Source organism: Salmo trutta, chromosome 24, assembly GCF_901001165.1.
Source record: "Salmo trutta chromosome 24, fSalTru1.1, whole genome shotgun sequence".
Taxonomy (NCBI): Eukaryota; Metazoa; Chordata; class Actinopteri; order Salmoniformes; family Salmonidae; genus Salmo; species Salmo trutta.
The window spans coordinates 46,101,798-46,117,557 of record NC_042980.1 but is presented as its reverse complement, the minus strand read 5'-3'; the positions used below and the strand labels follow the sequence as shown (position 1 = coordinate 46,117,557).

Genomic DNA, 15,760 nt, shown 5'->3' with positions numbered 1-15,760 from the left:
CTGTCCACGGTTTCTCCTGGCAGGCCGAAACGACTGAAAACGTGGTTTAGCAAAAGAACGGCAGTGGTTTCCGCTGTGTCATTGGTCGCCGGCAGGCACTCCACCCACTTTGTGAATGCGCAAGTCACTGTGAGGAGGTACTTGTTGCCTCTGGCAGACCTGGCAACTGGGCCGACCCAGTCGATCTGGATCGAGCTCCAGGGGTAAGACACACCCTTGCGTTGCAGGGGTGCTCTGTGAAGTGGCTTGGTGGGTTGAAACTGGCAGCAAACTAGACACCCCCTCACGTATCGTGCCACGTCTTGTTCCATGTGAGGCCAGTGGGCCACCTGTCGCAATGTTTCACATGTAGCCTTGACCCCCCTATGGCCTCCACATGGCTCGTCGTGGGCATGAGCTATCATTATCCCCCTCTGTGTTTTAGGAACCACCCACCTTCGAGCGGTGTCGGTTTCTGAAACATACACCAATAGGTCATCTACAAGTGTGAGGTGCTGTTTAGTTGCGTACAGCGAACGCAAGTCGTGTGAACCTGCCAAAGCCAGTTCGGACACTGGGTGGTTGACAGGATCCGACAGGAATGCCATCAAAGTGGCGAGGGACTCATCTTGGTGTTGCATTGCTACCAGGTCGCCATTCATGAATGAATGCGTTAGCAACACATTATGTTTGTGCGACGACGTTTTCCGTGGTGCTACATGGCTACGCGTTACCGCAGACACCATAGCTTCCTCAGTGGGTTTTTCGTCTCGAGCAGCAAACACCCAAGGGGTGCCGTGAATTGCACCAGATTTCGCCATGCTGTCAGCATGGTCGTTGCCAACTTTGTCACGACCAGGTGATTTGGAGTGTCCCTTGACTTTCTTCCAATACACCTGTATGTCGTGTTTGGTGATGAGATCATCACAAGCTAGAATGAGCTCTTTGTTTTTCACCTCTTTACCACTTGAAGTAGTCATGTGCTTTTGTTTCCAAAACGGCAAGTGGCATAAGAAGGTGAGTCTCGCGTAGTTAGAGTCGGTGCAGATCGCCAGTTCTGCCAATCCGTGTTTCACCGCTGTTTGCAGGGTGATCAGCACGCCAGCCACTTCTGGAAACTGGCTGGTCTTGTTGCCAAGCTGAAATTGAAGTGGTTTGCACGGAATGTTGTTGTGCCATACCAATCCCACCCCAGCTTGCAAGTGGTCTAGATGGCGGTAAGAACAGCCATCTACAAATGCCATCGGCATGTCGAGACACACGTTCTCTTCGAAATAGTGATGGTTCGAAGGCAATGGCGGAGCGATGTCACGCGGGGTTGGTCCGGAGTCGGTTTCATCGTCACCACAGTGTTGACACACCGCCAAAGCACTGCCCAAAGGCAGGTTCTTTGCTTTTGCGTAGTTGATTACTACATCATGGCTCTGCAGCGTCATGAGCCAAGCCGCTATCCTGCTGTTGTGTACAGCACCCTCACGGATTCGTTGGCTTTTCAGAAAAGTCACAGGCTGGTGACATGTTTCTATGATCACCTTTTGTCCGCCGACATAACTGGTGAAGTGTTTGATCGCCCAGACTGTCGACAGCAGCGCTTTTTCGCAGTCTGAGTATTTGTGTTCGGCGGGGTTGAGTGTTTTGCTCGCGTAAGCAACCACACGTTTGTCTTGGTCGTATTTTTGGTACAACCCAGCGCTAAGGCAGTGCTCTGAGAAACCGACTTCCAAAAAGAATGTCTTGTCTTTGTTGGGGTATACCAGGCAGGGTGCCTCGCAAAGCAGGTTTTTCAAGGAAGCCACCGCTTCGTTGTGAGTGACATCCCAAACGAATGGGGTGTCTTTCTGAAGAAGGTGAGTCAACGGTTTTGACAAGTCGGCGTAGTTTTCGATGAATTGACGGGAGTAATTACATACTCCCAAGAAGCTGCGCACCTCGTGAAGGTTTGTAGGTGTTTTGATGTTGCGGACTGCTTGGATTCGGTTAGACTGTGGCAGGATGCCCTCGGCACCCACCAGAAGCCCAACATAGTTTACCTTGGTCCTGCACCATTGTCCTTTCATGATGGCCAACTTAGCCCCTGCAGTCCCGAGTTGGGTGAGAACGTGGTCCATTTCATTGAGGTGATGTGACCAAGTCTCACTTCTCATGAGAACGTCGTCCACGTAAATTATCGTCCCCCTAGAGGCTGCATCTGGCATCGCCTTGTGCAGGAAGATGTTGAACTCTGAGGGGGAGTTCGCATACCCGAATGGGCAACGATTGAACGTGAAGAGCTTGTTCGAGAAAGAGAAAGCCAACTTGTGTTGGTCACGCGGGTCGACTGTCATGGTCCAGAAACCATTTACCACGTCGACTGTGGAGAAGTACTTGGCGTTTGCCACCTTTGGCAACTCTTGGTCGAGCTGTGTCATTGGCCAACGAGACAACGGAACCAGTTTGTTGAGTTGTCTGTAGTCAATGGTAAGACGCCATTTACCCGTTGGTTTCAGAACGGGCCACACGGGAGCGCTGTACGTACTGTTACATTCCCTGATTATCCGTTTAGCTAATAAGGAATCGATAATCTCTTGTACTGCTGCGTATGCTGCGAGCGGGATTTTGTATTGTCTAACGAACGTAGGAGTTGCTCCGGGTGGCGTAGGAATACGCACCACATGGATACCCGTAACCCCGCAATCCAGCGAGTCTGTCGACCAGATCTCACTGTGTTTGTTAAACAATTCTATCAACTGATGGCGTTCAGTGTCATTGACAAGTGCATCAGCCTCCGACAGTAGTTGTATTACCTGTGCATGGAAGCCAGGATATGGTTCGGTGACATTGTACAGGTCTTCATCGGATGGTGACGGCATGTCACCTTTGGAAGAGTCATCGGTTGTTTCCTCACAAGAGTGTACTTCGCATGCAGGAGGAGACGCAATATCATCCTCCGTGACGATGGAGTATATTAACAGGTTGCTGTCAGGATCGGCATCCAGCCGGAATGCCGATGTGTCGTCCAGTGGCAATACAGGAGTTAGTGCTATTGCTTTTGACTGACAAGTAAACAGCGTACCTCCCTCGCCATCTAGGTCTAGGGAGGACGGAAGAGGCCCAATCACAGGAACAACTAGTTCAAAATCATGGAAGGCGTAATCGATCAATGTTCCTAGCTGAGTGTGCCGAGGAATGGAAATATCCGCTTGAGTCAGATTTTGTACCAGGAGGTAAGTGGATCTAGCGGTTAGTTCCAACAGTGGGTTGCCATTGATAGTTAGCCCCAAGTCGAATAGTTTTGGAGAGGGTTGGAAGAACGCAGTGGTGCCTTCCATCCGGTATCCGGGCGCCAGGTTCAGTCTTACAGAAACCTCTGTGGTTCTTGCCGGTATCAACATGGCGGACTCAGTTATCGTCTTGCAAGCTTCAGGAATAGTCTGCCCGGAAGCCATTCGCACCGGGTCGAAAGACAAGGCATGTTGGTTTGGCTGCGCCAAAGACCAAAGAACTTGGTGTATGGTATCAAGTTTAACACCCAATCTTACCAAAATGTCCGCTCCCACATAGACTGTATGTGGGAGGTCCGCGACAACCAGTAGGTAGTGGGATAATTCCTTGGTTCCAATGCGGATCGATAGCGCACACACCCCTATTGCGGTGAGTGTTGTCTGGGGAGTCGTTCCCAGTGGAAATCTAAACGTTTTCGGCACAAGGGGATGGCAGTTAGCCGTTTTCGAAATTTCGTTGAACATTTCCAAACTGATTGCGGATTTTTCTGACCAGGTGGCCAGCCTGGTATCCTCAGCCCTAGTGCCGTTTAGGCACACGCCCCCTATCAGAGGAGGGCGGTAAGTGTCGGCTGGTGAATCACCCAAGCCGCACAAGAAAACCACATGTTCGGTTAAGTTCCGAGTCGAACTCACATTGTCCTTTGCCACAAATGGCGGGCTCATGGCCAAGTTCACAGGGTTTGCGTCAGATGCTGACGTCGGACCCACGTCGTTGCACAATGTAAGGCAGGTAGCCTTGGAAGAATGCGGCGAAGTCAACGGAGTAGGCATAGGTATTTGTGACCAGATTTGATTGGTTTTCCAATCCATTAGTGGTACCAAACGGTCAATTAAATCACTCCCAATCAGCATTCGTTCGATTTCGATGCTAGTCACATACACGGGGTGTATCAGTGACACGCTTTCGAAGTTGAGTTTAAGTAGGAGACGTTTGGTTAGGGGCGAGGTAGCTTGAGTGAAACCTCGAAGATTCGTATCGCAATGTTCCGTTTTAAACCAACGTTTTGTTGGGTCCACTGCCCTTTTTAGTTCATCCAGCAAGGTTTCGGATATGAGGGAAATTGTTGAACCCGAATCTATCAGAGCGTGACAGGTCACACAGTCCTCCAGGACTGTTCTAAGGTATGGCCTGTTCGAGTTGGTTTTTCTCGTCATATCCCCACCAAAATGGAGTGGGTTGGGAGAACGGAGCGGTTTGTAATCTGCGTCGATTTCCAAGACAGATAAGTCACCTACGTGACCCAGTGGGTCCTCTATCGGAATGGTAGAGGAATCATCTGTTGCAAAGCTGCTTATCTCGTGCATCTCCACCTCCGTGTCCAAGTCTGTAGACAAAACCTGCGGGCTTGTGTCTAGAACGGGCGGTACCTGGACAGGGATTCGAGTGGGGGCGGGGGTAATGGAAATGTTTGCGTCCTCTTGAATTGCATGAATTTCGGCGGACTCGGTTTCCAACGATTTTACGCCTAGTCATGAGGATTTATCCTTGTCCTCTTTCTCAAATTTCTTACGATGCAGTACATCTTTTATCAGAGCTTCTATATCATTTCGGTTAGCGTTTAAATCATTGTTGAACACTTTGTTGCCCTTGTTACGCTTGTTACCCTTGTGTCCTGACCCTTTGTGAGAGTTAGGCGGAGGGGCATGTCGGCTAGGTTGATCTCTACGGGACCTGTTAGATTGGGGACGTTCATCGTAGCTATTGTTACGGCGGTGGTTGTCGGGGTGGTGGTTACTTGGTAGCCACCCCCTTTGATCGTCCTCCTTTACAGCATATGTCCCTGATGCAGCCCCTTCTAATTCGAGTGATGGTTCCCGCCTAAGCTCGAAAGTCGAGGTGTCCGGGCTCTTAGCCCGGCTTGCTTTTGATGCTTCAAAAGCGGTGCTTGCCAGCTCTCGGAGCGTCGAGATTGGCAACCCGACGTGGGCAGTAGGGCCCAAGTAGTTAATGAAGTTGGGAGACATGTTTGACAGAAAAAGTTGTTTGAACGGTAATAGGTCTTCCATTCCTGTTTCAGTGAGCATGCCAAAGTAAGCTGAACGAAGCCGGTGATAGTAGGCTTGTGGGTGTTCATTTCGAGCTTGTCTGATATTGTTAGCCAACGAACTATCGTGTTTGCGAGTCGCAGAACCACTGAATTCTATTTTCAAAACCGTGGCAAGTTTAGCATAGTCGTTTTGCACGTGTTGCTCTTGTAGACGGATGAACCTTGTCACGTGTCTGTTGGACGTTCGCTTCAAAAGATAGAGCCTGTCTGCATTCGTAGCGTTTGGGTAGCCATCCAAGGCGTCCTCTATGTCGGCTAAGAATGTCTCAGTGTCGTTTGGCTTTCCCGGAACGGGGTCGAAGAGGCGGAAGTTTTTGACGATTTTGTCAAGGCGATCCCCGCCAAGTGCGCGGGGAGCATCTGCACTCTCCCGTGGAGAATTGTCGGCTGAGAGGCCAAGAGGAAAAGTCAAGCTGTGGTTGTGTTGGCGAGGAGGCCCCAATTCACTGTGGGCCGAATGGCCAAGAGAAAGAGGCTGAAATCTCCTGTCATCTACATTCCCTCGTTCTCTTAGCTCCGGATGTGAGCTAGGTTGCTTGGTTTGGTTGTCCCGCGATAGCGCGTGACTGTTCTGGAGTTCCTCCAGATGATACCTAAGGGTGGTGTTATGCTGCATCGCAGAGTCCACCTGGGAGTTGAGGGTGTTTATTTTCGACACGTAGGTGTCGCCCTTTTTCCGCTCGGCCTCATACTTATCTGTCATGGTTTGCAGGGAGAGGTCGCGAGTGTGGAGTGAGAGATCCAGTGATGCGATGTCCTCCTTTTGTTTAGAGGTCACATTTTCCAACTTTCTCACCTGGTCTTTCTCATCCTTCATTAAATCAGCGACTTCAATGAGTTCTGCTGTTTTGTCCTCCAACTTGGTCATTGTGTTCATTAACTGATCGTCTTTGGTCTGCAGCTTTTGGAATAGAGCATTATTGCTTTGAGTGGTTTCATTCACAACCGTTTGTAGGGCATCAATTTGCTCGCCCCGTTTTCTAGCTAGCTCGTCCGATTCATCTAGTTTCGCGTGGACTTCATCGTATTTAGTTTTGGCTAAACCGAGTTGTTCTTTTAGAATACGGACTTGGTCAAGAGTTTGTTCGCGTTCTTTGTTATAAGTGTTAGACAGATCTTCCAATTTATCTGTTCTCACACACAGTTCCTCAGCTAGCAGTAGCTTATCTTTTTCGGCTTTCGATGCCAGCTCCCTGGTTCTCTCCACCTCTACCTTGAACTCCCCAGCTTCCTGCTCGTGCCTCTGCTGGGCACTGAGGTACTGGTGCACTGTCCATCTCTGCTGGTGGGCATAGTTGAGGGCTAAACTGGAGAGAACCTTCACAAGGCCTCCGCCTGATGGTCTATTTTGAAGAGCGTCTGTCGCAATGTCTGCATTTTTCTCGCTTATGGCATTGAAATCTAACATTTTCAGCCCCTCGGCATAGTTAGGATTTGCATCGTTGCTGAGGTCCGCGATCAATCTTTCCGTGGGTGAAGGTCCACTGATTAGAGGGGAAATGGGTGGAAACCCATCTGATGGATTGCTCATTATTATGATTGTCAGTTATTTCAATTTACGTAATGTTTGGGGTTTTTAGTTGGAGGCTGCAAACACGATTTAACTCAGTTTGTAAACGTCAGTGAATCATCAAGACTGGGTCAGTAATGTGAGTTGGTTATTACTGAACTTGCCAAAACAGGTTTAATTGATTAAATCGATTTTAATGATAAATCTAACCTGTATCGGCTATTTGGGAATTTTAATTTTAATTCACCTGAAAGAGTTGCTATCTCTAAGTTAACGTTGAAAAGTTTAACTTTTAAAAGTTTGCGTATTATTCCAATAACCAACCTGGGCGGTAGTGTAGCAATTTAATGTATATTAAATTGAACGAGACAATGATATCCAATCAGTTGCGACTGGTTAGATATCGTACAGCATAACCTGAATTATTTAAAAAAAATAATTACTGGTGATTCTTCACCACCGGAGGTCACTGTTAACACAAGCTAAAATCGACAGGGTACCAGTGAAAATAGAATTTTACAATACTGTTAAAAAGTCTACCTAAACACCATTAAGCTGGTAAAACAGCTTTAATCTATTAATCAATTTGAATGATTAGTCAACCCCGTATAGGCTAAAGGAATTAGCTTTAATTAACCTGAAGTAATTGCTATATCTAAGTTAACATTGAAAAGTTTAACTATGTCTCATTGGTTAGAACACATTAGTTTGCATATTATTCCAATAACCAACCTGAACGGTAGTGTAGCAATTTAATGTATATTAAATTGAACGAGACAATGATATCCAATCAGTTGAGACTGGTTAGATATCGTACAGCATAACCTGAATTATTTAAAAATAATTACTGGTGATTCTTCACCACCGGAGGTCACTGTTAACACAAGCTAAAATCGACAGGGTACCAGTGAAAATAGAATTTTACAATACTGTTAAAAAGTCTACCTAAACACCATTAAGCTGGTAAAACAGCTTTAATCTATTAATCAATTTGAATGATTAGTCAACCCTGTATAGGCTAAAGGAATTAGCTTTAATTAACCTGAAATAGTTGCTATATCTAAGTTAACGTGGAACAGTTTAACAATGTCTCATTGGTTATGGCACATTCGTGTGTGTATTATTCCCCTAACCAACCTGCACAGGTAGTGTAGCAATTTAATGTATATTAAATTGAATGAGACAGTGATATCCAATCAGTTGAGACTGGTTAGATATCGTACAGCGTAACCTGACTTATTTCACGAAAAATGACTGGCGTTTCTTCGCCAGAGGTTACGGATAGCCCAAGCTGAGATCACACAGGATTCCCGTCTAACGCGGGAATTCACTATGAACAAAGAGGAAAACAAAAATGGCGGCTCCCCTTTGTTAGCTTAGCATCTGGCGCAATGCTTAGATTTCCTTGCGCGGGGTTTCCCCCTCGCCGCACAAGGGATGTTCCCTCCAACAAGGGAACGGGTTTACTTGGTGACGTCTCACGTTCAACCCTTAACCTCTCCCCGTTACCCAACGCGAGAGGTAGAGAGATAATAACTTCGCTTCGGTCAAACGAATATATCTACTCTAATTTCCGTAATGGCTGGCTCATATGTCCTCTGCTCTAGGAATTACTTATGACCGAGTCAGATCACTCCTGAAAGCGATCGACAGAAATAACACTACGTTAGGCCCAACTAGTAGTATTTCTCAGAATGCCTGCATCGGCTGGTACATATGCCCTAGCTCGTAGCATTCAGTAGACCCCCTTCACACTGGCTTTGGTCAGATATACAACAGGGGTCGTTCTCTCCCGACCAGTATCTGGGTCAAATGGAACGACACACACACACTTCTCTCCCGCACTAGTCCTGCCTATAGCTATTAATGGAATGTATATATATTGCTACACAATTGATATGGAATAACACAACAGTGCGGCCTAGTCCTATCTTAGATTCCTCACAGGGGGCGCCATATGTCGTGACGTTGTATTAGTTAATGTGACGACTGTTGCTCATCAAATGATTAACGGTTTATAATTATGTGATTAAATGAATTAAGCAATGAATCAAGCAATTATTAACTCATTAACCTGGGGCACCATGGGAACATTGTTTTGATTGAGTTTCTATTTCCCAAATTAACTCAAAGGATATCAGAATATCGATTACAACAGTCGCTAAATTAATCAATTTCCTCTACAGTCTCATAATCTGAACGTCGTATAATCCGGGAATCTGCACGGACCCGGGCTTTACCACTGAATTTACCACACCAATCTTAGTTGATTATTTATTTACTAGCAAGCTAAAATGATGATAAAAATGCACATACACAAAACACAGTCTAGCTATTGATTAGGACTTAGTATAACGGGCCAACACACTATGGCGCTTGTTACCCAAAATGGGGATTTTAAAGAGAGAGAAATAAAGGAAGTACACGAGAGAAATATACATTTGGGTTCATTTGTCAGCCATGCTTATTTAAAATTAGCCTTGCCCCGAACTGCCGCTCTTATGGGTCAGAATATAATGATGTAATTACGTGTTGGAGTTCTCAGGTGGGAAGCTCCGCGTGGTCGTTTAGGCTTCTAAATGACGCAGTTCTCCGGCGCAGCTCTCTGGTTGTCCTCACGATGTCAGTGTCCTTCTTGGCTAAGTGGTCTGATCCTCACCCTTGATCGGAAAGGGGTCTTCTGAGGACAGACAGCTCTGTAGCTCAGAGCTCACAGCTTCGGCTCGAATGGTGTCGATACCACGATTCAATGGAGAGTGGAGGCTGGGTGATTCGGCTTGAATTCACCCGCTTAGACACAGCTACTCGTCCGTAGCTCGTGTAGAAAAATATTTCTTTGTCTTCAACCTTGTGTTTCGTTTTGGGGTTCGTCGACTTTGTTAGACCTTAGCTGCAGCTTGTGGTCAATAGTCTCCTATGTTAATTCTTCACTCTCCTGTCTTATACCCTCGGGTCAGAAGTGGGTGTAACCGCCTTTAGGGCAATTCTCTGGGCGGACCAAGTTAAGGGGGCAAGGCTTAGATTTGGCTAAAAATCCGATTTTAGACACTAACTTCACATTTCATCTTTACCAAAACATTCTGTTTGATTTGGATATTTTCCAAACAGCGTACAATGTATAAACATCAGGCATATACTGGGAAAACTCTTAAAGGTACAATGTTTTCATAATAACGTCATCTCTTAACCTTTAAAAACAAATACAAAAGTTACATACATTTTAATATTCCACTTTTCGTCATAACCACGGAAACCATTGTTCCAAAGTCCCTTTATTGCATGTTTAATGTTCTGAGGCCAGTTCTCCATTGTTAGGACAAAGGAATTTCTCTGTGGCCTAAGTTTATTATGGGCATGAGGTGTCATAAAACCCCCACATCTTCAGACCCCTAGATCTCTCCTCCTCTGTTGGGGGTTTGGGAGATAATCTGTAGGGTGGTGGTCTCCTGTACCCTGACCTGATCAGGACAGTCATGACACCTGATACCTGGTCAACTTACCCTTATACATACAGTATCTAACCATACCACTTCAGTATCCCTGCACATTGTACATATGGTACTGGAACTGACCCTGGAACTGTCCATGTACATAGCTACTGACCCTGGAACTGCCCCTGTATATAGCTACTGACCCTGTTAATTGCTACTGACCCTGGAACAAACAGTAGCTACTGACCCTGGAACTGACCCTGTATTTAGCTTACTGACCCAGGAATTGTCCATGTATACAACTTACTTACTTTCTCGCACTCTTCTTATTTCTCTAGTGTTTTTGTTCTACCTTATGTTATTTTTAATTCTTCATTGTTGGGTTTAGAGTTTGCAAGAACGCCATTTCATTGAACTTGTGCAAGTGACATTTGAACTTTAATTGACTAAATAGGACATGCTGAAGGAATATTTCACTCAAATTACAAAATTACATATTGGTTTCCTTACCCTGTAAGCAGTCTATGGACAAGGTGTGACATCAATCCATGCTTTGGTTTAATTTACCTGTTTTCATTTTTTGCTCTTCATATCCAAATGATCCTAATGTATCTCAAATTGATTGTGTAGCTCAATGAAGTTACTCAATGATTATTTGGACATGGAATATTAATATTGGGACAAATGACTTTGGATGTACTATTCCTTTAAATAATAACATTTTATGGAATATCTCTTCACCAAATACATTTATTTTGGTTTTTCAGACATGGTGCAGAAGCAATTTGATCATTTGTCCAGAGAGTGCTTTAAGAATTATCCTTATCTTCATCGGGTCTCAAAGGTAATGACAATTGTAAACTGTTAAGCGCTCTGACATGATAATCATACAATTCTCTATTCTGTGATTTTAGCCTGAAATTGAAATCTTAGTTAGAGGCGCTAGCAAGAAGACAGAAATACATGAGGCAAAGTAGCACTTAAAAATCACAATATATTTTTATGAAGAATTACAATTTACATGATGTCCATTGTAGGATCGTAGCTTGAAATGTTCAAAATAAAACACCACAAGATATTTAGAGCATATCAAACTGAACTTTTATCTGAAACAGTAACAGTATTTCACTGCCTCCCTGCATCTAAGGTTCTTTATGTCCTCATGGAATCTTAATCTTTGTTTAAACTCAGAGAAAAAATGAAACAATCCAGGAACAGCAGTCAAACATCGTGAAGGAGAGGATCGTGGAGCAGTTTGAGATGGAGATGCAGGTCTACACACAGGATGAAATCTTCAACAAACATAGTCGAATGGAGGGAACAGCAGAAAGCTCAGTTCACGACACCAGGAGCAAGTACCCTGAGCTGCTCAAGGCATACTATGAGGTACAATGCAACACATCTACTCTGCAGTATGTATAGAGTGTTCCAGATATTAAATCTAACTAAACCTGCAGCTAACATAAAACTGGCATGTTATGTAGTGTGCTTATCAACAAAGTCACACACTTTCTCATCAGGGCTATCCACAAATTTGTGAAGATCTCAACGTGTATGAATGGACTACATCTAGCCTGGTACTCCACACCAGAGACATATATTGTATTCGTCACATACACAGTTCACAGCTGGTATAAAAGGCGTAGCAAAATGCTTATGTGCTAGCTCCATTAACAATGCAGTACCGTGCTGATGTACCATGCGTTATAAGGAAATAATGCACGCTCTAGAATGCCCTTCAAGCCAATCAGTAAGGAGTATTCAACAATGCAATGGTATAATCAATAATATAATTATGATGCATTTATATTACACAGTATAATCAACAATGTCCATATGTCAGCCATGTTGACAATATTGACCAATATCAGTTGATGGCATTTACATTTTTTTTAAACAATGCTGTGTAACTGAAAGTCTAGAATTAGAATCAACATACTTGTCATGACTGGATAAATGGAATGCTCAAAGGGGTAACATGGTGTCCGTTCTAAAAGTTTGCCCAACTCTCTATATACACTACAGTTCAAAAGTGTTGGGTCACTTAGAAATGTCCTGGTTTTTGAGAGAAAATCTAAATATTTATCCATTAAAACCTGTTATGGACAGACATTCCGCTAGCGGGACCCCTCGCCAATGGAATTGCAGGGCGCGAAATACAAAACAACAACAAATCTCATAATTCACATTTCTCAAATATACAACTATTATAACCCATTTTAAAGATACACTTCTCATTAATCCAACTACATTGTCCGATTTCAAAATGGCTTTACGGCGAAAGCATAACATTAGATTATGTTAGGACATCACCTTGACAAGAAAAACCACACAGCCATTTTCCAAGCAAGGAGAGTCGTCACAAAAACCAGAAATACAGCTAAAATGAATTACTAACCTTTGACGATCTTCGTCAGATGACACTCCCAGGACTCAATGTTACACAATACATGTATGTTTTGTTCGATAAAGTTCATATGTATATCCAAAAAACCCATTTTACATTGGCGTCTTATGTTCAGAAAATGTTTTGCCTCAAACTTCCGGTGAACGAGCACATCAATTTACAGAAATACTCATCATTAACGTTGACAAAATTTACAACAGTTATTGAAAGAATTATAGATACACTTCTCCTTAATGCAACCGCTGTGTCAGATTTCAAAACAGTGAAAGCACATTGTTCAATATTCTGAGTACAGAGCTCAGCAATCAAAGCAAGCTATACAGTTACCCGCCAAGTTCTGGAGTCATCAAAACTATAAATCTTCACTTACCTTTGCTGATCTTCGTCGGAATGCACTCCCAGGACTCCAACTTCCACAAGAAATGTTTGTTTTGTTCGATAAACTCCATATTTATGTCCAAATACCTCAATTTTGGTCACGCATTCAGATCACTATTCCAAAGGCACATTGCCGAGCACAATACCCTAGACAAAAAGTCCAAAAGTTCCATTACCGTTCGTAGAAACATGTCAAACGATGTTTACAATCAACCCTTAGGGTCTTTTTAACAAATCTTCGATAGTATTCCAACCGGACAATAGCGTATTCATTGCAGAGGAAAAAGAAGGAACGGCGCGCCTGCGTGACCGCGCAGTAAACAACTCATTGGCCTCAGGCAGGCCACTTGTTCAGTGAGCTCTTATTCTATCCCCAGTAACAGTAGAAGCATAAAACAAGGTTCTATAGACTGTCGACATCTAGTGGAAGCCTTAGGAAGTGCAAAATGACCCCACAGACACTGTGGTTTGGATAGGCAATCACTTGAAAAACTACAAACATCTACGAAAAAAACTACGAAGATTTCACACTTCCTGGTTGGATTTTTCTCAGGTTTTTGCCTGCCATATGAGTTCTGTTCTACTCACAGACATCATTCAAACAGTTTTAGAAACTTCAGCGTGTTTTCTATCCAAATCAACTAATAATATGCACATTTTTGACTCTGGGCCCGAGTAGCAGGCAGTTTACTCTGGGCACGCTTTTCATCCGAACGTGAAAATATTGCCCCCTATCCCAAACAAGTTTTAAAATAACATCAAATTGATCAGAAATACATTGTTAATGTTGTAAATGACTATTGTAGCTGTAAACTGCAGATTTTTTTATGATATATCTACATATGTGTACAGAGGCCCATTATCAGCAACCATCACTCCTGTGCTTCAATGGTTTCTCAAACTAGACCCTCTAATGTACTTGTCCTCTTGCTCAGTTGTGCACCGGGGCCTCCCACTTCTCTTTCTATTCAGGTTAGAGCCAGTTTGCGCTGTTCTGTGAAGGGAGTGGCCATTTTGAGCCTGTAATCAAACCCACAAATGCTGACGCTCCAGATTCTCAACTAGTCTAAAGAAGGCCAGTTTTTTATTGCTTATTTAATCAGGACAACAGTTTTCAGCTGTGCTAACATAATTGCAAAAGGGTTTTCTAATGATCAATTAGCCCTTTAAAATGTATAAACTTGGATTAGCTAACACAAGGTGTATTGGAACACAGGAGTGATGGTTGCTGATAATGGGCCTCTGTACGCCTATGGAGATATTCCATTAACAATCAGCCATTTCCAGCTACAATAGTCATTTACAACATTAACAATGTCTACACTGTGTTTCTGATCAATTTGATGTTATTTTAATGGACAAAATAATTGCTTTTCTTTAAAAAAAGGACAAAAATAGGACCTTTGAACGGTAGTTATATTATAATAAATACAGCAAGAGTTGCAGCACAGAACAAAGAAATATAATCACACTAAAATTTCTATTGTTTAGTTTCACCACTGTTGTTAGGGAAAATAAATATTATTATCTTAACTCCCCACCAATCAATACATGTCTAAGATTTCTTCCTGAGATTGCTATAATAGGTCATATATATATATATATATATATGTATAGCTCTGCTCCATCCTGTACAATGAATCCATGACATCAATGGGATGATCAGATCTCTCATTAATGCGTTTTGACAAATGTTTCAAACATACATTGTTGTGGCAGGGTTGATTTGTGGTATATTGCATTTTGCAGACCTATCCAACTCTGAAGTCTAAAGTTCACCTTGTGGAGCCTTGGTTGTCATTTGGCAATCTTTTGGTTGCCTTGTGGCCATCTCATCACTTCTAGCCCTCACTCTCCATCCCACCTCACCTCTCTCACAGATTGTGGTGCAAAGACTGGCTGACCAGGTGCCCATGCTGATCGGTTACTTCATCCTGAAGCAGTCAGCCAAGATTGTGTGCAGTGAAATGCTGGATCTGCTACACAGAGATGACACTGATGACATCCTACAGGAGGATTCAGAGATTGAACAGTATCGTGCAAAGTTGCAGGCCCAATTGGATCGCCTTATACTGGCCAATGACAAAATCAGCAGCCTCTGAATGTGATGTCTTGTCAGTTACAAAATTCAGAGATGTTTCCAAAAACAGAAACATGTTAATATAAGTATAACCAGATTTTTGGAAAGGGCAGTAACGGCCAAATGTTATTTATTTTAAAAAAATGAGTAAAATAAGATATAATTTGTTTATTTGTGTTCAACAAACGTATGAGACAAACTTATGAGATCGGCTAAGATCAGTGAGATGCTGTAATGACAACACCAGTGAAATCCTACAGGAGGAACAAGAGGTCGGCTGGAAACATAAAAGGTTGCAGGACCAAGCGGATTGCCTTGGACTGGCAGTTGACAAGATTAGTAGACAGTGGTTGACAATTTGTCAATGCAGAAATTCTGACATATAGTCAATGTCGTGTCTGTGACTATCATTAAATGTGAATACTGTTATTTTATCAAACTAATTATCTTTGTAATTATTATTACGTGATTAAACTAATCTTGTAAACTTTAATTAACTAGGAAGTCGGGGCACCACAGGAAAATGTTTTGTCTCTATTTCCCGAATTGACTCTTCAAATATTTTCATATCTTACCGATTGTCATTCTCATTAATGTATTATTACCTCATCAGTCTCATATCTGAATGTCACAAACCCTTGGATATCTGCACAAACCCTAGTCT

The 15,760-nt window shown here is 43.4% G+C and overlaps 1 protein-coding gene across 2 annotated transcripts in view; it reads left to right on the top strand.

Annotated features, from left to right (window-relative positions):
* Positions 1–15,536, top strand: part of LOC115161394 (interferon-induced GTP-binding protein Mx-like) — a 51,446-nt gene extending 35,910 nt beyond the window's left edge. For both annotated transcript variants that reach the window (XM_029712347.1, XM_029712346.1), the window contains 3 exons: positions 10,999–11,075; positions 11,423–11,617; positions 14,897–15,536. In XM_029712347.1, the coding sequence (XP_029568207.1) occupies positions 10,999–11,075; positions 11,423–11,617; positions 14,897–15,118 (494 nt within the window). In that variant the 3' untranslated portion in view covers positions 15,119–15,536. The remainder of the gene's footprint in view (positions 1–10,998; positions 11,076–11,422; positions 11,618–14,896) is intronic.
* Positions 15,537–15,760: the final 224 nt, after the last annotated feature.